The sequence below is a fragment of the Branchiostoma lanceolatum genome, chromosome 2 (genome assembly GCF_035083965.1).
Source record: "Branchiostoma lanceolatum isolate klBraLanc5 chromosome 2, klBraLanc5.hap2, whole genome shotgun sequence".
Taxonomy (NCBI): Eukaryota; Metazoa; Chordata; class Leptocardii; order Amphioxiformes; family Branchiostomatidae; genus Branchiostoma; species Branchiostoma lanceolatum.
Window position 1 is genome coordinate 34,234,378 of NC_089723.1, and position 27,956 is coordinate 34,262,333.

General features: G+C 41.4%; 3 protein-coding genes and 1 long non-coding RNA gene across 7 annotated transcripts; all 4 read left to right on the forward strand.

Annotated features, from left to right (window-relative positions):
* Nucleotides 1-789: 789 nt before the first annotated feature.
* Nucleotides 790-2,922, forward strand: LOC136428786 (uncharacterized). Its single transcript, XM_066418533.1, has 3 exons — nucleotides 790-938; nucleotides 1,882-2,041; nucleotides 2,375-2,922. The coding sequence occupies exons 1-3, from the start codon at nucleotides 866-868 to the stop codon at nucleotides 2,505-2,507; spliced, it is 366 nt and encodes a 121-aa protein (XP_066274630.1). The 5' UTR covers nucleotides 790-865; the 3' UTR covers nucleotides 2,508-2,922.
* A 1,906-nt stretch (nucleotides 2,923-4,828) lies between these two features.
* LOC136428785 (uncharacterized) lies at nucleotides 4,829-23,147 on the forward strand. The gene is made up of 5 exons (XM_066418532.1): nucleotides 4,829-5,137; nucleotides 19,828-19,914; nucleotides 20,578-20,622; nucleotides 21,168-21,252; nucleotides 21,503-23,147. The coding sequence occupies exons 1-5, from the start codon at nucleotides 5,041-5,043 to the stop codon at nucleotides 22,185-22,187; spliced, it is 999 nt and encodes a 332-aa protein (XP_066274629.1). The 5' UTR covers nucleotides 4,829-5,040; the 3' UTR covers nucleotides 22,188-23,147.
* LOC136428783 (uncharacterized) lies at nucleotides 12,019-14,954 on the forward strand. Of its 2 annotated transcripts, XR_010754659.1 has the most exons (3): nucleotides 12,021-13,083; nucleotides 13,288-13,494; nucleotides 13,692-14,954. It is a non-coding gene; the product is annotated as an uncharacterized lncRNA (long non-coding RNA). The 2 variants fall into 2 exon arrangements; XR_010754658.1 differs by having other exon boundaries at nucleotides 12,019-13,494.
* A 1,516-nt stretch (nucleotides 23,148-24,663) lies between the features above and the next one.
* On the forward strand, nucleotides 24,664-27,633 carry LOC136428787 (involucrin-like). Of its 3 annotated transcripts, none has more exons than XM_066418534.1 (7): nucleotides 24,664-24,832; nucleotides 25,849-25,928; nucleotides 26,303-26,461; nucleotides 26,589-26,670; nucleotides 26,731-26,807; nucleotides 26,865-26,985; nucleotides 27,126-27,633. In XM_066418534.1, the coding sequence occupies exons 2-7, from the start codon at nucleotides 25,850-25,852 to the stop codon at nucleotides 27,169-27,171; spliced, it is 564 nt and encodes a 187-aa protein (XP_066274631.1). In that variant the 5' UTR covers nucleotides 24,664-24,832; nucleotide 25,849; the 3' UTR covers nucleotides 27,172-27,633. The 3 variants fall into 3 exon arrangements, with proteins under 3 accessions (XP_066274631.1, XP_066274633.1, XP_066274634.1); XM_066418536.1 differs by having other exon boundaries at nucleotides 26,731-26,747; nucleotides 26,838-26,985; XM_066418537.1 differs by having other exon boundaries at nucleotides 24,669-24,832; nucleotides 26,865-26,989.
* Nucleotides 27,634-27,956: the final 323 nt, after the last annotated feature.

The following is a 27,956-nucleotide window of genomic DNA, read 5'->3' on the forward strand; positions in this document are numbered from 1 at the left end:
CATGTTTTTTCTCTTCGTGGAGCTGCCCTGCTAGTGTTGCTACGTACATACATGCAGCTGTCCAGCTAGTGTTGCTACGTATACGTGCCGAGCTGTCCAGCTAATCTTGCTACGTATACGTGGAGCTGCCCAGCTAGTCTTGCTACGTAGTACTACATACGTGGAGCTAATCATAACCCCCTAGTCTTACTACGTATACGTACATAAAGCTCCTCCTCCCCTTAGTCAACCACGCAGTGTCTGAATGCAAACGTGGGAGCAAATCAAATTATTGAAACCACAAAGTAACACACTGTGTGCCTGTCAGAGCTACGTCCAACCAACAGGGCGTTCTTTATTTTCTAAACTATTTAGGGAATGACGTGCGAATGGAGATTTATTAGCGGTAAATATTGTCACGGATTCACAGTTGATTGTCCTGAGCACGAAGGTCTATCGCTAATTGTTCCGCAGTCGTCGCCCTGTCTCTTGAGTATATTTACAGGTGCGTTACTGTTTGACGCATAAACAAGCCACGCCCTGTGATTTAGAGAGAACATTAGAAATGGACGACGCCAAAGATGGGGTGAGATTTACTTCAACCTGTTTCATTGGAAACGTTTTTACATCTTCGTTAGTGTAACGATCTGTGTTTCGAGAAATACCAACAATTCGATAGATTTGGCTCTTGAGATCAATGACCTGTAGGAAATACAAAATGTGTATCACATTTTTTTAGTATCTCACTTGAGTCCCCCCCCCCCCAAACAAAGCAAAGGCCCCACAAGTCAAACAGAGACAGTGAAATATTGGTTGAGCACGGGCAGCCTGCTGTTGTCAATGCCTACTTAATTCTGGGGAGGGTTCAGATCTAGAAAGGAACAACATGGCCACTTCACTGGCAAACCTGCTGTGTTTGAGCTTGCTGGGTACCATCGCGACGTATGTCGAGGGACAAGGTACAGAGTAGTACATATTGTGTTACTTTTAGATACCTAATACATGTTCTGCCAGTGTAGTATCTGCTAACGTTATATAGTATGTGATTACGTGCCTCTCGACACACAGCTTCAAGTGATCCAGACGCTTTTTCACAGTTAGTCCATAAAGTTAGACTGTGAAAGATGCGAAAACGTATCTTTGATTATTATATCATATATATATAAGATCCCGCTATAGGATGTATTGTCCGTTTACTGTGATGGCACTAGTGTCCCGATTCAACTAGCCACCAAACTGTGCGCATGCAACCTGTTGATACACTGTAATCTCTAGGAAGAGTTGGACAAGCAATAGCGTACAAGATAACTCTCTAAAGGTGTAAGATCATAAGCCGTGACTGGAGAGCTTTATTGTTATACTTATAGATTGGTGCTGGGGCACTATAGTATACGGTGTCCACAAAATAAGGTGTGCCGAAAGGTACGTTCAAGTGTCCTCTTTGTTGTGACACGTAGCTCGTGTCCATTTTCACAAAGTGACACTGACAAGGAAGACAGGTCAAACGTCCCAGAAAGGTCCCAGAATAGGTTATCAAAGGTTATCTCAATACCCGTCTTCAATTTCCTACTATATGTATGTCTGTTACCTTATGGGAGCCAGTGGAAAATATATAGACAGAATCAGTAAGAAATTCACAATAATCAATGAATGAAATCTACAAAAAAATGGTCTTTCATTTCGTGTTTGTTTTTGATCATACCATCAACACGTCACATGTGGGATTTTGTTGCGTTGATCAAATGATCAATAAATCAGTCGATCAATGGACACATGTAATGTTAATCAAAATCTTGATTTGTATGATTGGTACATCCGATACATGTAAGAAACTCTAATATTTCACGGAGGCATGAGTTCTTCGAACTCTTGTTACATCTGAGCTTTTGTTGTGTTCTCCAGATATAAACCCCGTTGGAACCACCCTTGACCCAGACGTTGCCGCTAAGGTCGCCAACAGCATCCCTTCCCTGAACAACCTGTACGTGGCGCTGATCGCTACGGGGTCGTTCCTCGTCCTCGCCGTCACCATCATGGTCATCAACCACTTCAGATTCGAGAAGTACGTACTTCAGAACGGGGTTATCCCACTCAAGCAGTTCTGGAGGGGTGGTCGGAACGCTCGTTAATGCTTATGTTACAATTCCCAACCTGGGGCCCGGCCGGGCAGTTTGCGGGAACAAAAAGAATGTTATAAATGATGTTCTTTATTATGTTTTCCTATGTATACCATGCTGGGGTTGTCACATGTCAATATGTACATAAGTTTGCTATTCAACTCCATTGAGATAAATCCTGTATAAGATGATAGCCTTGTTTAAAGTGAATTACGTATCAAAATATTTGGGACATACAATATGTAACATTACCCTTTTACTCCCATTTTCCCCACCAGCCGACTAGCACGGAAGGCCAGAGCCGGAGGGAAGATCCAAGACGACGCCCCGACAGCGAACGAGGAGCCCCGACATGTGTACGACAATGTCGGCATCGTCAGCGAGACCCCTGTAGAGGTCACTCAACTGTAGAGATAAAGGCCCGATTTACACACAAGTTTTCGGAGTCGACTCGGGGTTGTGTGTGAGGAGCTTTAGGCTGTTCAAGTGGAGTTTTCCTACTGGAAAACGCTACTTGAGTGCACAGCCCTGAGTCGACTCCAAGTCAACTCAAAAACGTTTGTGTAAACCCAGCCAAAGACACTGGAGCTGAGAAACAGTTACAGATAAAGTGCATCATAGGAAAAAATGATTGCAATGTGACATATTTTCTTCGTTTGTCACTCTTGATAACTTTAATTTCATGATTTGCATCACGTAGCTTAATGTTTCCGTTATTGTCAATTTGTCCAACGATTCATAATATTACCCACTGCTAATGTGTATGATGAATGTTTAACGTACACAAATAATGATAGTGGGCGTAAGCTCACGTATTTTTCGTGTACGTTTAGTAGAACACGTACATTTTTTGGTCTTAATCGATTAATACTACGATGGACAAACATCGTCAGTAGTAAGAGTTGACTTTAAAATTCAATTCATTAGTCATCTTAATCCTATGAGCATTCCGTTTCAAACTGCGAGAGGAACTTTTCCATGTAGGTTGTAATTTTGTCGATGTCATAGAAACTTGTACTACAATCAATATTAATGTAAATCATTGTGATAAAACATTAAATGAAACCAATGCTAACCAAAAGAAAGGTTCTGTTGAAATGTTAAATGGTCGATGATAGGTTAGTATAACCTTTACTTACCTTAGGACATCAGAGCCTAGTAGGATGTAATGAATGAGCGCCACCTGGCGATATTCAATGGTACTTCGTTTATCGTCCCCTCGAACTCCACAATGCTTCCATTCAGGTGGAGATAAGAACAATGGGTGACCTTGGAATGTCAGTGGTGTACACATCCCCTCACGGCCAACAATGACAAGTAGGGACGGTACATAATCAGCAGTATACTAGTGTTGATAGCAGAAAGAGCACTGTTTCTAAACGTTGCCATCGTAGGGTATATAGTATAGCGGTATTGAATTATCAAGTAGTGAAGTTTGTTGTTTTAAGTTCTGCACAGCTCAATGAGTCACTGAAGTGGCTAAAACGTTATGTAGCTTGACGTATAGCGTCAACACAACTACTATTGTGTTGCTTAAGTCGCCTCCAGGCCTTCCTACGGGGGTATGGATCGTAGAATTGGGGGTAAGGGAATAACTGGCCAGGAGAATCAGTCTGCAGGAAGGTTAACGACCGTTAACGAGTCCGGAAATGAAACCCTATGGTCGCCAAACCTCCCTGGCAAATGTTCTCCCTATAACCGGTGTAGCATTAAAGTCTGGCAGAAACTATTACTAAAGGTCGTCTGTCTTGTTGGGATTCTATGATAATAACTCCAATTGTTACAGGACTTAATGATCTTGTCACACAAGTCTGGGTCAGTTGAAGTCACAGCTAGCGACTAGCTAACGACAGACTTACAATGTACTTCCGGAGTTTCCAAGAAGAAGGTACGGTCAGAGCAAGTCAGGTGATTCGGCGAAACACAGGGTAGGAAGGAAGGCACTACGTTACTCATATGACTAAATCGGGATATGTCCATGTTTACAATACGCGGGTTGATACTGATATGATCGGACCTTGTGTGTGCACATAAACATGTAATGCATCATATAACGTTACTATTAAAGGTACAAAATAATGAATGACAAAGCATCATCAATGAAATAAATCATCATCGTGGTTCCAGTAGTGCGGTTAACAGTTGTTCTCTAGGCCAACGCATAAGAGTATATTATGTTTAAATCTGAAACAAAACTATCTACGGTAGAGGATAAAAGTAATACGGAATGTTGTTTTTGTTTTCATACAAGATTAAAACACAGCAATTATGAAATTCTAAATGAATCATGTCCTCGAATAAAGTTCATAAAGTTGATCAGATTGTGTCCGGAAACATCTGATTAAGATAGTGGTGACGTAATAGCTGGGTTATTCTGCTTTCATTTTCTAACATTAATGACATTTATGTGAGCCATTTAGTTTCTCAACCGGATTTTTCATTATTTATTGGTTCTCCCGATCTCTGACCGGTTTTTGGAACGGTTGAATCATGTTTCTGAACGTCCTTTGCAGCCCTTTTAATTTTTTCTTCCTAATTTGCGACGTGTGTGTTCTATTTGTTCGTCATAATCTATGGAGAGAGGCCCAAGGGTCAAGGTTGACTAGCCCCAGGTAACTGTGACATGAAGGATGTGTTGGAACGTACCACTCACATCGCGGGGGAAAATGAGACAGACAAGAGTATAACGACGCCAGTGGTTGCTCGATACGTACGGTACATGTTTACTTATATGTATATACAAAGCAGTAGGAAAAGTTTTGAGGAGTAGACATTCATTGGTGTGTTTATTTTACACACAAAATAAAATTATCATACCAGCCCTCTCCCGATCTCGTGACCAGAGTTACGCTCTCCTGCCCAGGACTCTGGCAGACGAGTCTGATTTCCTTCTGACACCCGGAAGTCTCGACATCCATACGAAGAAACACCGGCAGAGACGGAGATGGCGTTCTGTGGTCTAGTCTTGACTTTATTCTTTCTATTCGAGGCATTTGCTACTACAGCACCACCACTCAGCAGCACAACGCAGCCCGGATACAGTGAGTACTTTGTGTTTTTCTGTCTCCATGTCTGGTATCAAAACTTTTGTCTGGTATAAAATTTACGAGACAAAACAAGCCGAGTAGCTTGTATTCAAAGGTCTATATCTCATTGGCAATGTACCATTGGCAATGTACACGACAGCCACGCAAACCTTTGAATAGTCTGTATGTTTTGTTTGTCTAAAACGTACTAGTATCTGCGTGCCGCGCGGTAAGGAAAGTTGGTGAACAACCTTTCAGTGGTCAGGAAGCGATACTAAGAATTACTGACATGAACGCCGGAGGGCTGTGACGTTAATCCTCGATGGCTGTCCTTATTCTGAATTCTATCGTCTTGTGAGACAATCCGTTTCTGATATTTTGGAACAGAACAGAACAAAATGACAAGGTCACTCATTCATGACACTGACGTCCATGTGTTGTTTATTTCCTTGATTAATTCCATATGGTTCACTAGGGAGGACCTGTATGTATCATAGGATGAACAGAAGACACGTTTACTTATATCAATCTGAAACGTAAACTAAATATTTTCAATACCGAAGTGAAATATCAGTTTTCACAATCAACATATCAAGTGTACACACCCTTTTCAGTAAAGAATAGAATCAGAGCCGAGGTTATTGTCTCATTTGTATGCCATGCGGAACTTCCGGTGAGAAAGTGAAACCACCAGATATACTACACAATGGTCAATGCACTACGGGTGGGGGTCGTGTAGTCCAAGGGATGAATCATACGATGCGTAGGAGGGTATGGTACTGTGCTTTTCTTGTTAGGCCATGTTGATTTGATATATGGATGACATCGGCGCGCGCATCAATTTTCGTCTGTTTCAAAAGAAAAGTTTGCGGTCATACTGTAAATCGTACAAAGCAACTGCAAAATAAGAAAATATGTTGCAAATTGCACAAAATATTTCGGAACACGAATACTATTGTCGTAAAATGTCAAAGTCAATTCCAAAGTCAAAGAAAAATATGTGAAGATCAACAAGAGTGGTGTTTAAAAAACACACCGGCGACGTAAAGATGATGCAAAGTAGGTCCTCATTTGCATGATTTATATCTTATTATGTTAACCTTCACGAAACCTTCATGTGCCACAAGTATGAAGTTCCCGTTAATTAGAAATATGGAACATTAGTATTTTCTCATTAATTATGCACATTAAGTCATCACTTTGATAATTTTGCATCTATCCATGTCCCTATCTTACTCAGTAACATACCACATGTTTGGATAGTCCAATCATTGAACGCAGCGGGTTTGTAAAGTTTCTCATTAATTATGCAAATTAGATTCTGATATCCATAATCACAATTTAATAATAAAAAACATCATTTTAAATATTTTCATAGCAGAAAGTATGGATAAGCAGACAGTTTCTTGATGTATTTGTTTTTCAAAGTCTGAGACAAACCCGGCTCCTGCATTCACAAAAAACGCCGCTATGGAGGCGATACCTACACCACTTTTTTCTGCTATGAGCTATATATCACTAAAAAAATCACGACCATGACATGCCCACAGCACGCGATATCAAAACTTGACGTTACGCTGCAGTACCGTTACAAATCGCAATAATCATGTGCAGGTCTCATCAAGGCCCACCCCGTACCAATTATCAACACAATCCATCTCAGCCTTCTCGAGTTATGCTGTTCATCAACACACACACACACGTACACATAGACTTACAAATGCTATCATAAACTGAATCTTCTTGGCAAAGGTATACATATATATTATCTTTCTGATACTGTTCCTGCTTCGTACTCAACCCTCTAGCACTACAAACGTACGGAGACCTCCTTACCACAGTAAAGGTCAGTAAAGAAAAGGAAACTGAATTGGTACGGCCACGTGTCACAGTCATCAGGAGTAGCCAAAAGCTATCATGCAAGGAATCGTTCAGTGAGGAAGAATGGAGAGTAGACAACGAAAAAGATGGGAGGATGATATCGGAGAATGGAAAGGCATGGCACAGAATAAAACGCTAAGAAAAACAGAATATCGAGAAGGGCGAAGAAAACTAGTTGCCAGATTTCGTGTGGTGCCCCAATGTTCAAATATCTAGACTAAGGGATAAAAGACGAAGGAGATATATATATGTATACGTATATACCCTTGGCCTTAGCCTAAACGGACCGGACGAGGACGAAGCGGCCAAAAACGCGCCTTGCCGGAAGGAGTCTGCAAGGGAGGCTAAAAAAATTGATGCGTTTGTGGATGTCATCCATATACTGTAAATGCAGAACTGTTTGCGGTGGTTTTACTTTCGCTGTGAACTTTTCAGCGCGGGCCTTAAGCCTTAGGTGACCGCGAAACGTTTTGTCCACCTATGACTGTGGCACTACTATTGTTTCAAACGCGAACTTGAAAGCGCCGCGAACACGCCAGTTTCGCCTACTGCGAAATAAAAACCACGCAAACTTAAATCCATTTACAGTATTCAAATCAACATTTAACTTAGAAATAATTGGTAACATCTGTATGATACATACAGCTCATTTTGATCCCAATCGGTTTCACAACAACTGATGTCGATCCTACAGTACAGGAAAAGGGTTAGTGAACAGTTAGTGAACTGTCCCCTGCCTGATGTCTATCATACACTATACACGTAGATAGAAGGAGGACTAGAGTATTAGAGTTTGTCCCAATAACGCATGCATTCCTACGGGGAAGTTGACAGACATTATGTGTTATTATCTCAGGAATCAAATATTCTGACCGAGAAAACTTACCCTCATCTAACAGAATTACGAGAACTTCTAAACGGCTATTCTCCGGGAAAACACCCCCCGAGTCAGAGCTCTTGGGTCATTCCATTTGACCGCTCGCAACCATTCCACTATCTCCCGGCCGGGGGGTCCAGAAGACAAAAAGATGGAGAAAGGTAGTTTTTTGACAACAAACTATACAGGTATGGAGTCTGACTTGTCATAGCCTTCCCATGATTGCCACTATTTTAACTTAGAAGAAACAAGAGTGGTGTTTAAAAAACACACCGGCGACGTAAGAATTGTGCAAAGAAGGTCCTCATTTGCATGATTTATATCTTACTGTGTTAATCTTCACGATACCTTCAAGTGCCACAAAGTTTTCAAGTTAAGTCTTAATTAGCATAATTTGCCAGATCTTAGTGGTGCCCCAACGTTCAAATATCTAGACTAAGGGATAAAAGACATATGAGATATATATGTATACGTTTATACTCTTGGCCGTAGTCTAAACGGCCCAGACGAGGACGAGGCGGACAAAAACGAGCCTTGCCCGTTTGGAACGACTTGGGACGCGCAGGGTAGGCGTCCCAAACGCTTAGCCTTAAGACGCTTCCATTTTCACAAAGGTCAGGTATTGAAGTCACGTCCACTCAGAACATTTCAGCATACTCCAAACTTAAATGAAGTATCCACCCTGATGCCACCGGAACCGACACAGAAGCCACCGCGGGATGCAGTCAACTCCAGCCCGATCGCGTCGATCTCATAGATCTACCCCCTCGTGGTAAGTTCCTTGATAAAATTACTGTTTCATTTTACATAATTGCAACGCTTGCCAAACAGTCAATAAAAAAAGCAAAGGCTCAAATTTTGTATTAGTTTGTGACAAACTATAATCGGTTGGTAACACAGCTTTGTCATAATCTATCGTGCTGTAACGTTATATACTCATACTGAGATCGATGGCATAGTCAAAGCCTGCATGTTTACATCGGTGACCGCCCTATGTTGTGAAATCTCTATGTTTCGAAATCTCAATGTTCCGTAAGCCCTATGTTCCAGTTCATTCAAAAAACAGAAGCTGTCCTAAGTATGCTGTTCACACACACATACATACATACGCATAACATTTTCGGCGAAGGTAATAATTCATCCCGACTCCCTACCATTTGAATTCAACTATTGGATTTTGTAACAATAGTCATTACGTATACTCTACCTATGTTCAAAACATTGTATGTATATAGATAATTAGTTGATTCCTAAATACGTATACAAAATATAGCTACATGTTTTTTGGTCACTGGTTTGCAGTTAAAAAAACTTTTTAGCACTTTTTTTTATTAAATCCAACGATGACAATTCATCATTGACGAAAGTAATTTGCTGTATGTATAAGACCAAGTTGATTGGATTATATGAATGAGATCCTCTTGGGAACCCAGCTAATGGGAGCGTGCTATTGAAAAATATTCAAAAGAAAAGTTGCTTTTATTATGAAATATATTTGGTCAGAGCACAGAGTATGGCATGCAGAGATATAGGTTCTTCATTTTGTTATTTCAAAACATATACTAGTGCAGTCTTTTTCGAGTCTGGACTTGACTTTGGCATTTGCGACATTAGTATATGTTTTCAGAAATATACATTTTTATAATTGAGAGCATGAATTCTAATTTCTCATTTCGCATCTTTTTACCATTTAAAGTATGGCCTAACTCTTTTTTTTCTTCAAACGTCCAAAACGTGTGGCCTCCTTTGCAGAGTACTTGCGGCTGTTTTCTTTTTCAAGTTACAGTTTCATCGTTACATTTCTTTTCTTCAGTTTTTAGCTATTGCTGGCCGGCCAGCGATAAGAAAAAAATAATGATATGTGGTAAATAAGAAAACGGTAACGTAAAAAAGAAAACAGTCGGAAGGAGTCTGCAACGGAGGCTACAAAAATTCATGCATTTGTGGATGTCATCCCAACCTCCTTGGTCATCCATGTACTTTAAATGAAGAACTGTGAACTTTTCAGCGCGGACCTTAGGTGACCGGGAAACGTTTTGTCCATCTAAGACTTTGGCGCTACTATTGTTTCAAACGCGAACTTAGAATTACCGCGAATACATCTACTGTTTCCCCTACTGCGAAATGAATAACCACGCAAACTTAAAACGCATTTACAGTATTCAAATTAGCATTTAACTCAGAAAGAATTGGAAAATCTGGTACAGTAGAATCCGCTTAACTGCACCACCCATTTGTCAGCGTTTTTGGTGCAATTATCCGGCTGGTGCAATTATGCGAAATGCCCAGCTGGACCGCACCACCATGGGCGAGGGGGTGTATTGTTAGTCAGAAACACTAGCACAAAGAAAACAGACGAAATTATTCAGTTATTAACTTTATTTATTGACCCTTTGCTGAAAAAAAACACAACTACGAACCTGTTTTGATTTTGTATTCTTTCATTTTTTCCATGCGATATACCGCATTACAACACACGTAGTGTTTCAGGGGAGGCATTCTGAAACATCGTCATGCCACCCATAGGATAACAGTTTCTGTGTTACATTATGTCGAGTGCAGTTGTCGATTTACGTAAATCATGTACCGCCATGAAACTAGGAATTGAAACTAAAACTTGGTTACTGATCGATTACGGGTGACCCGCCCGGGACCTCCCATACGATTCCTATCAACGTAACTGCCAATGGAGACCGCCTTGTTTTGTTACTCAAAACAGTTTTAAACATATTGGCGGTATTGCGCCTTTACACCGGCAGGTATCGGCTCATTTGTACCGCGTTTGCCGATTTTAGCGCACCTTTTCAGTTAGCTTGTGGAGGATTTTAAAAAAAAAAAAATTGGTGCAGTTATCCGGCATTGGTGACCATGTGCGGTGCAGATATGCGGAGTCACTAACAATGCAGTGATTGGGAACCGGTTTTGGATATTAGGATTCAGTGCAATTAAACGGAAGGTGCGTTTATCCGAGGTGCAATTAAGTGGCTTCGTCTGTACATACATCTGATGTCGATCCTACAGGGAAGGGTTAGTGAACAGTTCGTGAACTGTCCCCTGTCTGACCATACATTATACGCGTAAATAGAAGGGGGAGTAGGGTATTACAGTTTGTCCCTATAATCATAAATGCATGCATCCCTATGGAGAAGTTGACAGACATATGATAAGGTGTGATTATCTAAGCAACCTCCTTGATCTCAGAAATCAAAGATTCTGACCAAGAAAATTACCCTCAAATCCTAACCTGTTCTGTCGACTGTTATCTAACAGAATTACGAGAACTTCTATACAGCTATTCTCCAAGGAAACACCCCCCGAGCCAGAGCCCTTGAGTCATTCCATTTGGGCCCGCTCCTGACCATTTCACTATCTCCCGGGGATCCAGAAGACAAAAAGATAGAGAAAAGTAGTTTTTGTCAACAAATTCTACAAGTGTGAAGTCTGACCTGTCATAGCCACCCCAGATTTGCCAATACTTTACACCAAAAAAAACACACTTTCAATGTTTCAATGCCCTCTATTAGTCTACAATTTTGAGCTGGGGTGTAGGCGCCTACCCTAAAACCCTAAAACCGTAATTCACTTTATCTTCACGGTAGTAAAGATTTCACGGTGTAAGAAAGATGGACATTTTCACTGAAGTTTAAGTTCACGGTGGTGGCAAGTGTTTTACAGAACGGATGTGTAAAGGAATCATAAATAATAACTACATATTTATCACTGGGATGATAAGTTCACGGTACAGAGGTGACCGTGAAAACAGCTGTGAACATAAAGTTACAGTGAAAAAAACAAGAATTACAGTACACTTGTCCCCACGGAAATCAGACCGAATATCCTCTTGGACAGATTGTATACAATCGCCGCCAGAAAGAAGTGCGAGACATATTCAAAGCTTATTGAATATTGATTTTGTATTCGTTTTCAAACTAATAACATGATTCCCAGATTGCAATATAATTTTGCAGTAAGTACCAGGGTAACGTTTATTTTTCTGTCATTTATACAATGGTGTAGCACTGCATTACAGCTGACTCCAGCAGCGGAGGGATATGTACAAACTTTCGCGTACAAGCACATGTCACCGTACTCTACTTTAGTTCTACAGGAGAACATTCATGGCGGTGGGAGGTGGGCACTGCTATTTCAGTTACTTTTATAATACTTTGCTGATGTATTTTTTACTTTGTCTATATTGAATCTTGAATATGTTTGGTTAGTCTAATGCAGATGATGACAGATTCCTGTGAAGGTAGGCGATAAGTTTGATTTTACCGATTAGTTGAACCACGCCGTGTGTTGAATAACCAGTTTGTGGAATTTGTGCCGAAGCCGTGATAGTTTGTCCAAACCGTTAACATTTAACCCGGGCATCTAGTATATGATTGAAGCCAACGTCATGTACAGCGCTGATGCTATACGCTCGTATTTTCACTGTTTAAGATATACAAATGTAGAAGAATATATGAGGCTGGCTGTGATGCATTGTCTACTGTGGAATTGAATACATTTGATGTCGTGTTTGAAATGATCATACAGCCAGACACGTAGGTGACATTGTAGTGTTTTGCAGTTATTATTTTGTTTTACCTTTGCCAAAATGGTTAGGTAGTTTGTGTGTTTTAGGTAGAGTTTGCATACATGTATAAGACGTGTTTTCACGGAAAACTTCGGCCGGCATATAGAAACGACCACACAGGCAGTCGAAATCAGAGTCCTATTGTGTTCGTTCACTGAAGCCGAAGTCGTAAAAAGGGGTGTCAGACGGAAGTTGCCCGTTAGCCAGGAGGGGAGGTACATTACTGTTCATAGCTGATAACTGTACTGATACCAGTGAATTGCATTCCTGAGGGCTAGTTCGTTACATGTACCTAGGGGAAGGATAGTACAAGAATATCTGCAACAAAATGCTTTTAGGTATATGTGCCCTTTTTTCTTTTCTTTTTTTCTTTTGGGAGGGGAGGCCGGACTAGGTATAACAGACCGTTCGGTGTAAAATAACCAGCTGCTGCCGCCACGCCGCGTGCCTGCGAAGCTGGTGTGTTACGCCTAATGGCGTTTATACCGGCTATATAGATACAGATACTTATAATTAATTACGTCATGACCGAAGTTTGACAAGGTGTCAATAGCTTTCATTACTGGAGAGCTTTTGCAGACCGGAAAATTTCTAGGAACAGATTGGTTACACGGTGTTCTACTAGTCTCTACCAGACTAACAGCGTCGGCTATAGAGAGAACATTTGCCGGGGGACTTTGGCCATGGAGGATAACATTTCCATCCGCTGGGTTGCCTCTTTGACCCTCTCTCCGTAGCCGACTCCCTTCATACAATTGACTCTATTTGGCCAATTTCTACTATTTTCCCAGCGACCCGCAGAGACTGGTAGAGGCTAGTGTTCTACAGTGTTTTCTGTTTTCTGTTTGGTATGTATTGGCAATAAAGACAAAAGAAGCGTATTACAATATAAATCTTTGTTCGTTGTGGGTTTTTTTTTCTACAGCAGCTCCTGAATGTAAGATTCTGCAACACATGCTTTTACGACCATTCAAATGGCGACTTAGTCCACGTAGAACACATGCAGCCGAACAACTACGATGAACATTTATTCGGGTAATATTGGAATAGTCTATTATTGTGATTTCATGTACATAAGTGCCGATAGAGTTTTAAAGATTTCATAATTTGACGGTTTCACAGACTGAAATATTTGTAGGGATTGGATGGCTGCCATAGCTTCTTTTAAACAGTTTGTTAACTGATTTTGGTAGCCAGCTCCACCGACCGTTTCCGTCTCTATACCTGCACAGGCGGACCATATGGGACGAGAGTGATGACGACGAGATGTTCCTGCCACATCTTACACATACCGATGTGCCAGTGGGGAAGTCGGCAGATCGATACCTTCTACTGGATGTCGGTGAGACGAGCTGCATCCCTAGGAGATCCGTAACAGACGTCCGAAACGTCGGGACCGAGCAAGGGAGCCACACAACAAGTGTCGTCGACAAAAGGAAGGGAACGAGAGAGAACCAGATCTGTAGCAGAGCCACGATGTGAAGCCAATAGATTGCGCTGCTTCAACCGCTACTACAGCGAGACAAAACCTGACGCTAGTTAGAAATATCGCGGACTTACATGTTTATACCCCGGATATATTAATATATTGTCTATTCCATTATGTATTTTGTGTGTATATAGTATTCAAATCTATTGCATATGTATATCGAAATCGTACACAAGGTAATTCCTGGCCGACGACGATTCTAATCATACCTGGGGTGGATGTAGCCTGACTACTTCGCGCTCCTAGCGGCCGGCCCGACGGATACCGCCCCCAAAAGGGGGTCATTAATCTCCGCCAGAGAGAGCTTGTGTAAACACAGGCTAGGGGTGGATATACATAATTGAAATTGAAAACCCCACACGAATATTGTAAACAATGAGTGTGTACGAAAGCTGTGATACGATTGCACGCTCTCACCAACTTGCAAGAAGATACGAGTACTAGTGCAACACCTGATCAACTCGGAACACTTATTCTAGTAATTAATGACACAGTTTTCTGTTATTGTGTGCCACGATTCCCAAAAATGTGTTTTCCTTTGTTTTATACTTTACTGAAGTGGACTACAAAGCTAGTCACAGAAAGATGAAGTAACCAAATTTCTATGGAGCTAGCAGGTAATTTTCAAGAGGTCTGTCTGATAAGTCAGAGTACAAAAACATGTATGTTAGCATAGCCAGTATCACGAAGTCATAGTCAGTCCGTCTTAAAAGTCTCCCGTGCTTAGTGTACGGAAAGCCTTGTGTATGTGTACTTTCTTTATCCTTACTATGTTAGTCTTTCGAAGCTTCAAAGATGCAGATAAAATAACTCGAATTATACGTATGTCAAGCATATCATTTTCTTATTGAATGAAGCAAAGCTTGTAAGAAAAATCAATCAAACGTAGTGACATATTGTTGTTGCTGCCTTTTGCAAAAATCCGGACAGCTTCTTTGAAAGCTGTGACTTATTTACCTTTCAAAATCAAACTTTACTCATGATAATAAAAGAAGAGCCAGTCCAAGCATGTCATTCATGATAACAAAAACCAAAAACGTTTGAAACATTGAGAAACAGCGCTAGCTGTGATGGATGGGTATATATTGCAACATCCAGAAACTTTATTTCAAACATCGATAAACAGCTGTAAAAGTGTATACAAACTAGGGCATTTTCTATGCCGTATGCAATGGAATTTCGTCCTTGCTATAGAAAAGGCCATACCTGCAAGGCGTTGCCAAAAAGTAATTCCCTAGGGAATGCGTTCGTGAAAATCCTAGAATATTTGGCAAACCGAAAGCAGTACTATACAATAGGCTCCCCCCCTGAGGCGTCGCCAAAAAACACCAAGAAAGGCTTTCAATGTTTTAATGCCTCTGAGCTGGGGTCTAGGCGCCCGCGCTAACACTGTAATTCACTTTATCTTCACGGTAGTAAAATTTCACGGCGTAATAAAAATGTGATTCACGGAACGGATGTGTGAAGGAATCATAAAAAATAACAACAGATTTATCACTGTGATGATAAGTTCACGGTACAGAGGTGGACGTGAAAACAGCTGTGAACATAAAGTTATAGTGAAAGAAACAAGAATTACAGTACCCTTGTCCCCACGGGAACTGGACCGAATATCCTCTTGAACAAATTGTACACAAACGCCGTCAGAAAAAAGTGCAAGACATATTCAAGCTTACTGTATTGATTTTGTACTCGTTTTCAAATTAATGACATGATTCACAGATTGCGATATAATTGTCCAGTAAGTACCAGGGTAATGTTTATTTTCTGTTATTTATTTGATGGTATACTGCATGACAGCTGACTCCAGCGGCGGAGGGATATGTACAAACTTTCAAGTCGTACTACAAGCACGTGTTGTTCGTATTCAACCTTAGATCCATAGGAGACGAGACGGCGAGAGGTGGGCACTGCTATTTTAGTAATAGTAGCTGATGTAATTTTCACTTCATGTATAATGAATCTTTAACATGTTATGGTTTGTAGTCTTATGCAGATGTCGACAGATTGTTGTGAAGGTAGGCGATCAGTTGAGCCACGCCGGGTTGTATACTATAGTAACCAGTTTGTGGAATTTGTGCCGAAGCCGTGATGGTCTTGATGTTGTTTGTCCCGGGCATCTATTCTGATTGAAGCCAACGTCATGTACAACACTGACTCTATTTTAACTGTTTAAGATATAGAAGAATATGTGAGGCTGGCTGTGAATGCATTCGCGTCTTGTTTTAACGTATTGGCGGGCGGAAACTGTAGAATTGACTTGAAAATATTTGACTGTCGTGTTTAAAATGATCATACGGCCGGACACTAGTGTTTTGCAATTATTATTTTATTTTACCTTTGCCAAACTGTGATGGTTAAGTAGTTTGTGTGTTTAAGGTAAGGTTTGCATGCCTCATGTCAATTAGACGTGTTTTCAACGCCCGGCATATGGAAAAGGCCTGGGTGACACAGACAGTCGAAATCGTTCCCTCGTGAACACCCCTTTGTGTTCGTTCGCCAGAAGAGGAAGTCGTAAAAGGGGGGGGGGGGGGGGGGGGTCAAAATCTTCTGGGCTTTGGGTGGTCCTGACGCGGCCAAAGACTGTAGACTCGTTATCCAGTCATCTTTTGTTTATCTCGAGTTGAATGCATCCCAATGTTTGCCTTGAAGTTTTTATGCAGTTCGAGGCCTGATTTCTTCCAGCCTTGCCTTCACGACTGCAGAGCACCACTTGTGAGATTTCCTTGTCAAAGGCAAGATAATATTCTAAATATTACAATATTAATCTTCCGTTTTTATCTTGTCTTCTCTACAACAGCTCCTGAGATGAACATCTCACAACGTAGATTAGCTGTGACGACCATCAAATTGTCAAACATCGACGATGTCAAATCTACTAGGGTGGTTTTGTAATGGTTCATTATTGTCGTCGTTAGTGACTATATGCCTGTGCTTAGCCCATGATAGAGCATGAATGTGCGATAAAGGTTATCATCATCATTAAACGGGTGATGTACATCTGATCCTGGGGAAAGTCAAGGTTTTTATTGATTGATATATAAATCTGCCTCGCTTTGGATGGATACAAACTTCTGCCACATTTGTCAGCGTCTACTCGTCTCTGTTTTATTTAACTTTTCGTGGTGAGTCCGCCTGCTTTAGGGAAACTCAGAGATAGGGTTGTGATCTGTATGGACTTGTTTGAGTATTTTAATCAGCTAGGGTGGTCAGGTTTACATGATATCTTGCGATCCCTGCACAGGCCGACCACACTGACCTAAAGAGCGATGACGACGAGCCGTACCTGTCTGCACCAGTGTCAATGTCACCCAGGACGGCCGGCATGATCCCGCTGTACCCCACACAGAGACATCTATCGCAGCAGGGGAAGTCAGCAGAGACCTTCCACTGTGAAAGTTGATGAGACGAGCTGCATCGCTTGTAGAAGCTGAAGTAGACGTCCATGCGCCTTGTAATGATCGGGGAACCACAGTGACACAACACCCGGGACACCGTCGTCGGCGGATAGGAGGACAGCACAGTAACAGAGCCACGACGTGCAGCAAATGGACTGCTCTGCTACGATCAGAGAAAACCTGCCGCCAGTTTAAGAGTTCACGGACTGACTTAAACGAACATGTATTGTCTATTTCATTGTGTATTTTAGTATGTATATTGTATATGTAGTAGTTGATTTTACATGTATATCGACGTATCGTGCATAGGCTTGAATTAACCTCGCCTATGACGGTTCAAATCAAACCCGCGGAGTGGAGGTACACATGATGAAAACTTCATAAGAATATGTTGTACAGTTGTTGTGTATGCAAGCCATGGCGAGATTGAGCTCTCTCGGTAACTTGCAAAAAGATACAAGGCACAGGCTAGCGGTGGATGAACAAAACTGATATTGAAAACCCCCACGAATATTGTGAACAATCAGTGTGTATGCAAGCTGTGATACGACTGCACGCTCTCACCAACTTGCAAGAAGATACCAGTGTAACACCTGATGAAACTTGGAACACTAACGTAATTACTAACACTGTACTTAGATATTATTGTGCCATGATTCCCCAAAAGGTGTTTTCCTTTGTGCTTTTCTTAACTGAAGTCGACTACAAAGTCAGTCGCAGAAAGATGAAGTAACAAATGTTCTATGGAGTTAGCAGACAATTGTCAAGAGGTCTGTCTGAGAAGACAGAATATAAGAACATGTCTTTCTACGGCAAGTGAGTTCAGTCCCTGAAGGAGTAGAGAACCACAGTTGAGACTGGTTTTCGCAGAGCCAGTTTCATGACATAGCCATAGTCAGTCCGTCTTAAAAGTTCCCCGTGCCCAGTGTACGGAAAGCCTTGTCTCTGTGTCGTTTCTTTATCTTTCAGTCTTCAAAGCTGCAGCTGAAAGAACTCGGATTTATCTGCTATTTACATGTCAAGCATTTTTTTTTTTCATTTAAAGAAGCAAAGCTTCTAAGAAGATAAAAATCAATCAAAACCAGTGACATATTGGTCTTTTGGGCAAAAATCCTGACATTGAGAAACAGCTGTGACATATGGGTCTATATTTTTGCGACATCCAGAACGTTTATTTCAAACATCGATAAATAGCTGCAAAAGTGAATACAAACTAGCGCCTTCTCTATGCCCTAATCAATTAATAGAATTCGGCCCCGCTATAAAAAGGCCGTACCCACAAGGATAAAAAGGCCGTACCCGCAAGGCGTTGTCGACCCCGTTATATACAAGGCCGTACCTGCAAGGCGTTGCCAAAAAGTAATTCCCTAGGGAATGCATTCGCGGAAATCCTAGAATATTTGGCAACCCGAAAGCAGTACTATACAATAGGCTCCGCCCCTGAGGCGTCGCCAAAAATGAAGAATCTATTATTCGGAATACAGTGCCATACTCTGCGTGTTTTGTTTGTTCATCCTCCCTGGCGTAGAATTCATAATGAAGTCATTTTTTTTTTTGGTCAAACGTTTTTCTTTTCATTCACACGCTCGCATCAGTTTTGGTGTCCCCGAAGATGTCACCCAAATAATCAAATCAACATGGCCTTATCCCGAAGACAAATTGAAGCTATATTGTTCTACTATATCGCAACATTATCTTTCACGTTCACAATCTCCCAATCGTTTTCTTGTGCCATAAGCACGTTTTTACAGTCCAAAGATTGTCCTATCGAGTCTGTCTAAGGTTACAAAATAATGACTGACCTGTCAAACGGGGAAAAAGTCTTGACAGAAAGTTTATGGCTTTTTTTCACTTTACAACGAGAAGGTGTGATCTTTTTCAATGTGTGAAGCATGTATGCACAATTGTGTATTTTGTAGTTTATAGTTAGCCGTACGAAAGACACAGTGCTTTTTGTTGTGTCAGTAAAAGCTTGTGTGTTACATGTCCAGAAAATCTTACTCTGACGCTGTTCAATAGTTTTTAGGTGAAAGATCCTACAATAAAGACTAAAGTTCTCCCTTCTCAACTGCATATCCTACTCTTACTCTTAGCATTTCCCAAAAGTAGCGTTTCAGTCTACCTCTTTATATGACTGAGATCTACTGAGAGAAAAAAAAAATCATATACTCTACTTTCATACATCACTAGACAGTTTACGCTGTCGCTGCGGTATCTTAAACGTCCATATCACACCATCGTACACGTTCTTACACTCGTTTACGCACACTTTTGATACGATATTTTGACACTAAACGGGAAATAGTAAAGTTTTATAAAGGGATGTATGGGCACGTGTATAAGGTCCCGGCGTCCAACACGACGTTTTTTTATGCATATAATTGCAGTAGCGTAGATGTATCTACGTTTATTCGAGGTACCATTTTTTAGTATGAAATTTTGACACGAAAATGATGCCATGTGTCTCTTCTTCCCTTTCAGTAACCACGAACAGGACCAGAGAGGCAGTGCCTCAAAACACTACATCTGTGGAGAATACAACCGCACAGAACAACGGAACAGATAAAGGTACGGGTGATCAAAGACAACTCACCAATAACAGCTTTTAAAAACGGACTGTAGTAGGATATTTCTATTGTTAGTTGACCTAAATTGCTATTTTTACCTAAAATAGTATGCCATGTGTGCATGTTCTAGTTTATGAGTATTGTTTGTGTCCAGGGACGCCTAAAAACAGGCCGCGTGCCTAAGTGTGATTTCTCACTGGTAAAACAAATAAATGAAATGGCTTTACATGCAGGTCTTTCCTTTGGTTTCTATTGAGATCTGTTTTTTTTTCTATTTCTCCTTCCTCATTCCTAACCTTGGTGTGTGCTCTGTATATCGGAAAAGATATGTTTTGAATTTTCTCTTCTTCCCTGTGGCACCCATGTTTTGTAGGCAGATATATATGTCATTCTCTCCCACAGAGTTATCCCGTGCCCTTGATATACATCAAGTATACTTAGTATATATCAATGTATGCTTAAGTATACTTGATGTATATCATGGGTGCGGGAGGACATATGATGTAGCACACTTCTTTACCCACGGATTATTAGGGAGCAATACCGTCTCATAGCGTGAATACTAGACGCAAATATGGCGCATTCTCGTCTCGAGGTGAAAATAATCCATACGAGTCTTCAAAAACAAGTTTGATGTTGAGAATGTTGTCTTTTCCCCTCACAGACTGTGACAGCCCGTTTGGCGCTTGCCTCTTCGGAACGATGTGGGGTATGTTCTCTTATTGTTATCTACCTACATATCTAGCCAGTAAGGAAGATATATTACGCGTACATGCCTAACGGCTATTTCAGGATGTGTCACGAAGTACATGCACAGAGGATACGAAATCCCAACTGCGATTGTAACTCACTCCTAGATCCTGTCATGTTGCACCTCGCATTTGTGTCGCCAGGAGGTGTTCAATTTCTACGACATTGCATCTTATGAATATGAAAGCATGCTTGTCTTAGTTCGCATTTTATTGCATAGTGAATGTTGGACAAGCTTTATTGCTGTATGACTATTTATGTGAAAATTCAATTAAATAAAACAAACAAACAAACATAGACCTTATTGTACCTTGGGAACCATATTGGGATCGGGCCGTTCAGCAAGTTCTTTCTGCGGCCCAAGCCGGCCCAAGTTCCCCGTAGCGCTTATTTAGATCGGCGGGCTTACTGCCTTGGGCCGCCGAAGGAACTGGCTGACCGTCCCGATCCCAGTCTGGTTTCCAGGGTAACCTTATTGAAGACTACTCTTTCACTTCCGCACAGCAATCCCTGTCTTCATCGCGGCGGGTGTTGTTCTGCTCGGTCTCATCATCTTCTTCGTGGTTTTCTGCCTGCGACGTAACAAAAGGTAACTGTCTTTATTTTCTTTGGTTTAACGTAGCTGCACCGTTTCGGGACACTTAGATGATCTAACTGTTAGTTTCTTAAAGTTATTCCCGAGAACGTATTGAAAGAAAATACGCCTCATTTGCATCACTAGCTAGATATTAAGTACTGTAATACCTTTCTTTTGAGGCAACTATTGTCCGAAAAAGTCCACAAGAACATATTCCATCTATTTATTCCTTTGCATTTACTTTTTATTCACTTATTTACAGATGTAAACCGCGTGATCAGGAAAGCGGAACACCTAGTTATAAACGACAGAAAATTGAACAAGAGCTGACTGAAATGTTAAACAAACGCAATGCGCACCCGCCAGCCCCCCTCCCGAGACGCGGCCGAATCATCAGCGACGCTGCAGCGAAGATTGGCGAGAACGCGACGGAAAGTGCCGACGAGCCCCCGACACCGCAATACATTCAGTTACAGGACCCGATGGATTCCTATCTCGTCCCTGGGCAGCCAGTCCACGACACGGATCAAGAGTACGATTACGCAGACAGGGCGCCTTCCCCTGCTGGCACACAGGGCGGCAGCGACGGCTACTTGGAACCAGGCGTGCCTATTCACGACCCAACTGAAGACTATGAAAATTCAGAAGTATGTAAGTGCCCAACTGAAGATTACGAAAATTCAGACGTGTGGACCAGCTCCTCTCCCACAGGACGAAACAGCGACCACCCGGAATACGTCAACTCCGCCGGCCCGGCTCGACAGGACTCCGAACTCTACGAAGACGTGTTGGTCCCTGAGAGGAAAAGTAAGGGTTCTGAGGGAAAGGGTGCGAGGGCGAGCCTGAGGAATGCTTGGAACAAATATGTCAACGTGGGATTCAGGCGTCAGAAAAGCGAAAATCAGGACGACGACATCTACGAGGACACTTGTGTACCTAAGCGTTGAAAAGAAGTACAGTCAAAGCTGCAAGCGACATAGGGACCACTAGACCAATGTCACCACATTTTAGTGGTCCCTTAGATATAGATACTTTTTCCTATCGACACAAGCACAAATGATCCTGTCTACACGGGCCAACTGCCACGTAGAACAGATTTTATCAGTACCCTGAGTGATCTTCTTTGACAGTTTGGACTGCAGATCCACACAAATGTTGTTTATGATTTTTAACTATTGAAGAAGAACTGGATAAGCAAAACGTCTGGACACAAACAGAAGTATTGTGCGGCTGGTAATTATAAAAAAGAAGTCAAACCCAACCATAGTCAACCTTTAAGTTAGTTAACATAATGTTAACTTTCATTGTAGACTAGATAACTATATCGATTCCCATGTATTTCCATGTACTTGTTTTTCTGCAATTAGCCTTCGGGCATGAACTTCCAATAAAGTTATATCATTATAAAAATCTCAAAAGCCACTTAACTGCATTATATAGATATTTTTGTTATTATGATCAAAACTGATAGTTTTGTAAGTGTTGAACGGAACTGTTCTGTAAATAATTCATGTATATCCTCCAATGTACGTGTAAAATGTGTGCAATAGTTTAAATCTACTGTCAAGCCTAGCCTCCTTTGCGTATATATTCATACTGGCGCTTGTTGTATGCTCACAATAGATATATCACATGAATGTATGCAATATAGAGATACATGAATTTTGTACCACATCATTCATAACCTATAAGAAAACAATTTTGCGGCGTGGGCTGGACATCAGAATCTAACGATGGCTTACATGATTGTTATATTTACATATTCTTACATAGGAAAGTTCATAACATTGAAGCAGACATGGAAAACCATAAATAAAACTAATTATAATTTAAGATGTCAAAGCATATTTGTAACTTACACTTCCTTTACTTTCTTGTCTGATTTGATAAAATAAACAAGAGCATAGTTGATAAGATGATACCTTTGAAAAGAAGATGAAAGCTGTGATCTGGAATAATGTTGAGAATGAAATAATTTCATTTCAGTACATATATTCGTATTTGATTGGCAGTTCCGTTCAAATGATAGTCTTCATGAAGCTGATTTATGAAATGGAAGGTTGAAATGATTTATTTATGCATTTTGTAATTATTACTAAAATTAACCACATTGTTGCAAATCTAATTGAATCACTTAGATCAACTTACTAGTATCTCATTTAGGAAAGTGTGTTTGTGTGTTTGCGTTTGTGTGTATGTGTGTGTGTGTATGTGTGTGTGTGTGTGTGTGTGTGTGTGTGTGTGTGTGTGTACGTATGTGTGTGTGTGTGTGCGTATGGATACCATAACTAGAGAAGCTATGGACGGATCATTATATCTCATGTGTGGGTGTCACTGGAGGGCCGAAGGCCCGATTATCTTGCGCCGCAAGGCGCGAGCTTCGTAGGAGGGCCCGCCGAAAATGTTCAAAGAGGAAAATAAGCATAATTTACAAAAAAATTTTCATTGCCCTCCCCCCGCTCAAAAAAAATTCAATGGCCCTTGCCCAAGGCCAAAACGTTTTGCAGCAGCCACCCCCCGCTAAATATCATTGATGCCATTTGATACCATCGACTACCATCATGACTCATAAAGCGTTGTTTGATTACATTAGACATAGAAACAAACATTGATATCTGTCTTTGAGCCCAGGAAAAAGCAAAGATTGGTGTCGTCCTTGGTGCTGATCTCATTATCTGCGCCTGCCGTGCTATAGCAGCATGCTAGGTGGCGCTTCCCGTTGAATTAGATCTTAGTGCAGAATTGTAGAACGTTGTGCCCTCAACCCTTGTGCCCTGATCATACTTACATACACATGCCAGAATTGTAACGTTACGTGCATTCTGAGACCCGTGGGTTTGAAAGGTTGTCATAGAAAAAGATGCATCATCTTATTATAATTGCAGTAGTTATGTAGTAGTGTGTCTGTGTGCTTTGAACTCTCGTGTCAATGGTTAGAAGAAGACGGTCGCGCAGTTGCAGTTTACTTAAGAATACTACCATAGTTCCACAACCCAAGACCTCAGATCAGAATCTTAGTCCTGTACTATAATTCCCTCCAGAACAACTTAATCTATTGAATAGACCAGGCTTACGTTATGCCAAGTAGGAAGTTTGAAGATATTCTATTCTCTTAGCACAAAGATATGCAATTTACTCGTGAATTATGCAATTCATTTTTAATTCAAGCATGATATTTCATATGATATTCATTACTACCTAATATATATAACATCATACACGTATACACGTCGTGGTCATGAAAGTCGCATTATTCAGCACTAAGAAAGAAACCGCGGGGGAACTAAACCTAATTTTCGCAAATTCAACGTCTCGAGCTATCCTGTTAAAATTTGAACATAAGAACAGGCCCAAACAAGCAACACAATCCATAAGCATGATAAGGCAAAGTTTAATGAACCCTCCCTCCCAAAAAAGTTGTCAGACCAGCTTTGTCCTTGCAACAGGGACAGGCGCGATAATCACACCTTACCTACACGAGATTGGTGGCGGCCAGGGTCTCTGCAGCGCTAAAGAATCAAGCCTCCTTTCTAATTTCTGATCACGATCAGACTCGTCTCAGTTCTTCCTCTGTTGAAGCTACACCGTAAAGGTAAGATTTCTCTAGTAAACGCCGTAGTGAGTTTAACCTTAGCTATGATCTGTTGAACTTGTAATGAAATTCAGGGCTGTTGCTACGGCGCAGTCACGTGCACATTAATCGCAGGTCGTAGTGTAATCTTGATATCGTAAGCAGGCTATAGCTATTACAGAAAAAAAACTGCAGGCAAGGATCTAAGACAGCCTTTTCGGTAACAAGACAGTTGAATTTTGTAAGGCACATGCATGACTATCCCAACTCGGAATGCCCTCAGTTTGTCACCGTACGACTATCGTGACCGGGCCCTTACCACCGTTACGTTAAGTATCAATCATCCATTTTGCTTTAGTATTTTGTACACATTTGTACCTGTTTCTAACAGTATGTGTAGGACGAGGTAATCAGCACAAAAACATGACGTTTATTCGGCAGCTGCCATTGTTATAATGTAATGAGTCAGTCAGCCTTGGTGATACACTTAAGTCAGGGTCCTTGAAACATGGGTGGACTTAGCTTTAACTAGCTCTAGGAATATCTTGAAGCATTCAGAAATGTTTTTTCCAGAAGAATGTTTCAAAAGCGTACTATTAGGTGAGTAAACACAAAGCGGTGGCTTTTCATTCATGACTAATAGTTTCGCGTGATTTCATTGTCAAGAAAACATTGTCAAGGAAAAACACGATTTTGACACAATTTACACAAGTCCATTTACGCCACATGTTACGCCATGTGACATACCTTCCCTAACAACTTTGCTTTCAAGATGGTTGAAGAGGCGGCATAATTGAGACCAAGAATGTCACCAACCCACTTTCGTCCCTGATCGGATGAACGCAAAAGATGAAAAGGGACTGTTCAAACAGAGATATCTCTGGAACTAACATAAACGACACAATTTTTTCTCTGCTTGAGCCACCAAACGTCAGCTTAGCAGCTGTCTCACTTCACTGGGAAGTTTGTTTTGATGTGGTGATTTCCATACTTCAATGTCTACTCACCTGATAAGCTGTGCAAATACTGTATTTCAGCATGAAGAACCTCGCAGCCTTAGTGATCGTCCTTACTGTAGCCCTGCTGGCAGACGTTGGACATGGATGGCGACGACGTCGTACGTACATAGATTAGAGATCTTTTCGTGACATTGACAGAGATATTTCTTTGGTGCAGTATTATCTCTTCATCAGTCATCATAACCTGTACTGGCGCGGTGTGCGGATCAACAAGAGTCTCTCTCTCTCTCTCTCTCTCTCTCTCTCTCTCTCTCTCTCTCTCTCTCTCTCTCTCTCTCTCTCTCTCTCTCTCTCTCTCTCTCTCTCTCTCTCTCTCTCTCTCTCTCTCTCCTCTCTCTCTCTCTCTGTGTGTGTGTGTTTGTGTGTTTGTGAGTGTGTGCGAGGCTTAACTCGAATATCACCGTGTGTTATTACCTGATCTCACCGTGGAAGAATTCATAGCTATTTGACTAGTGGTGTGCTTTTCACCAAGGTGGGGGAATGAAGAGGCTAGAGGAATTGGACCAGGAATTAAAGGAGGACGTTAAGAAGGTCGAGAAAGAGGCAGCATGGGAACTGGCGATGGAGGAGCTGGACAATCTGGCCGAGATATTGAAGGGAAAAGCTGAAAGTCAACTTCAAGATGATGCAGGTACATCATTAACTCTTGATGAATGAATATGACACTGAAGGTCAATTTTTCACACTTCCCAATTCTACTTTGAGTCATAATTCAATGCTTCCCCAAGTCAAAGTTAACGCAGCTGTCTTTATCTTAGGATCATTCCAGAAGAAGGAAGAATCTGGGCTGCAGCTTGACGCCGAAGCTGCAGAGATGGAGGAGACCGGGGGAGGTCTGGAGATGGAGACCGGGGGAGGACTAGAGATGGATGAGGAGGAGACCGGTGAAGGTCTAGAGATGGAGGAGAACGATGGAGGTCTAGAGATGGAGGAGGAGACCGGTGGAGGTCTGGAGATGGAGGAGGAGACCGGTGGAGGTCTGGAGATGGAGGGGGAGACCGGGGGAGGTCTGGAGATGGAGGAGACCGATGGAGGTCTGGAGGAGGAGAATGATGGAGGTCTGGAGGAGGAGAACGATGGAGGTCTTGTGATGGAGGAGTTAAAGGAGCTGGAGGAAGAGCTGGACGTTCTGGAGGAAGATCTTCAGAAGGGGAAGTAGGTAAGACTACTGTACATGAAGGATGTCACGTCAGAAAAGGTCAACATAGTTCTAATGCATTGTTTTTGACAATTCACTTGCGGAAAACTATGTGAAAAAGGGAATGGTGTAAACTTACCTGTTCATTTTCTTTCAGACGGACAGATGTGCTGGATGACTTCACATCCCAAGGCAACCCTTGAGGAAAACAAGAAGCGACTTTCTTGATTTTTAAAAGTTTTTACGCACGTAAGCACACAGTAGATTAAAACATTACATGGATCATGAAGTCTACTTATGATACTTTTCACCTATGAAATACTGTTGCGTAGAAGATAATTGCTATCGTGGTGTTCAATTTGTACTCGTTACCGTTAACCAAACGGGATCAGCTTAAAATGCGTAGGCATCAGTTTAATTGAGCTTGCCTGGAGCATCGACTTTATTGAAGAAAATTCATTAGCGGTGTACCCTAAGGCACATCACTAGTCTATCTGGACTTCTAATCATCTTACAATACAACATTTCTCGACTATGCTGTTCTGTTTAGTTTCGAGTATGACTGTAGCTGTCTGTGTGCACACAATGTCTGGCTCTTTCACGCTGGAGTCTTTTACTGTCAAGTAAAGGTGTAGGTTTGATGCAAAGAAAACGTTTCCTTTTTCTTCTTGTTTCATCTTCAATGGGCTGGAATGAAAGATATAGCTTTTACGATTGTGAGATTCTGGCTAGATCGTGACATCACTTTAACCTGCAAACGATCATGAACGTATCTATTTTGAATGTTTCACCTGTAACCGACATGACGGATAAGCCCGATGATCTCTTCCAACCAATGATGATTCAGGTTACGTAAATCAACCAAGAGGGGGAGGGCTAGCAACCCCTCCCTCTAAAAAAATATACCATGCTACAAAAACATCAAGGAAAACCCACGTGCCACTAGGCCCTACAATGTCAATGTTTACAATAAACCAACAAACTACGG